Consider the following 440-nt stretch of genomic DNA (forward strand, 5'->3'; position numbering starts at 1 on the left):
GTACAGCGAGGCTCAGTGGACTTCTGTGCTTCGCCTTGTATTCCGCATGATAGAAATTATTCCCCCAGAAGTACAAATACCATTGCTGCTGCTGCTGCTGCTGCTGCTGCTGCTGCTGCTGCTGTTGCTGCTGTTGTTGTCGCTGCTGCTGCTGCTGCTGCTGCTACTGCTGCTGCTGCTGCTGCTACTGCTACTGCTGCTGCTGCTGCTACTGCTACTGCTGCTGATGTTGCTACTACTGCTACTGCTGCTACTGCTTCTGCTGCTGCTGCTGCTGCTGCTGCTGCTGCAGGGTCGTGAGGTTGCTTACAAGGATTTGTGTTTGCTTGTCTGCTCGAATGCTTCTTTGTGGGGCCGCCGTTCTCTGCTGGAGGAGAGACGGGCGCTGCTGCTGCTGCGGCTGCTGCAGGTGAGCTTTTGTTTTTTTTTTTTTTTTTTTT

General features: G+C 53.6%; 2 protein-coding genes across 2 annotated transcripts in view; one reads left to right on the top strand and one right to left on the bottom strand.

Moving 5' to 3' along the window:
- EMH_0004340 (uncharacterized protein) overlaps positions 1 to 50 on the top strand; it is a gene marked incomplete at both ends in the record, with an annotated part of 1480 nt that extends 1430 nt beyond the window's left edge. The window contains one exon of the mRNA XM_013496739.1: positions 1 to 50. Within this exon, the coding sequence (XP_013352193.1) occupies positions 1 to 50 (50 nt within the window).
- Positions 51 to 56: 6 nt separating this feature from the next.
- EMH_0004350 (uncharacterized protein) overlaps positions 57 to 440 on the bottom strand; it is a gene marked incomplete at both ends in the record, with an annotated part of 4283 nt that continues 3899 nt past the window's right edge. Inside the window, one exon of the mRNA XM_013496740.1 lies at positions 57 to 364. Within this exon, the coding sequence (XP_013352194.1) occupies positions 57 to 364 (308 nt within the window). The remainder of the gene's footprint in view (positions 365 to 440) is intronic.

Source organism: Eimeria mitis, genomic scaffold, assembly GCF_000499745.2.
Source record: "Eimeria mitis Houghton genomic scaffold, Emh_scaff227, whole genome shotgun sequence".
Classification (NCBI taxonomy): domain Eukaryota; phylum Apicomplexa; class Conoidasida; order Eucoccidiorida; family Eimeriidae; genus Eimeria; species Eimeria mitis.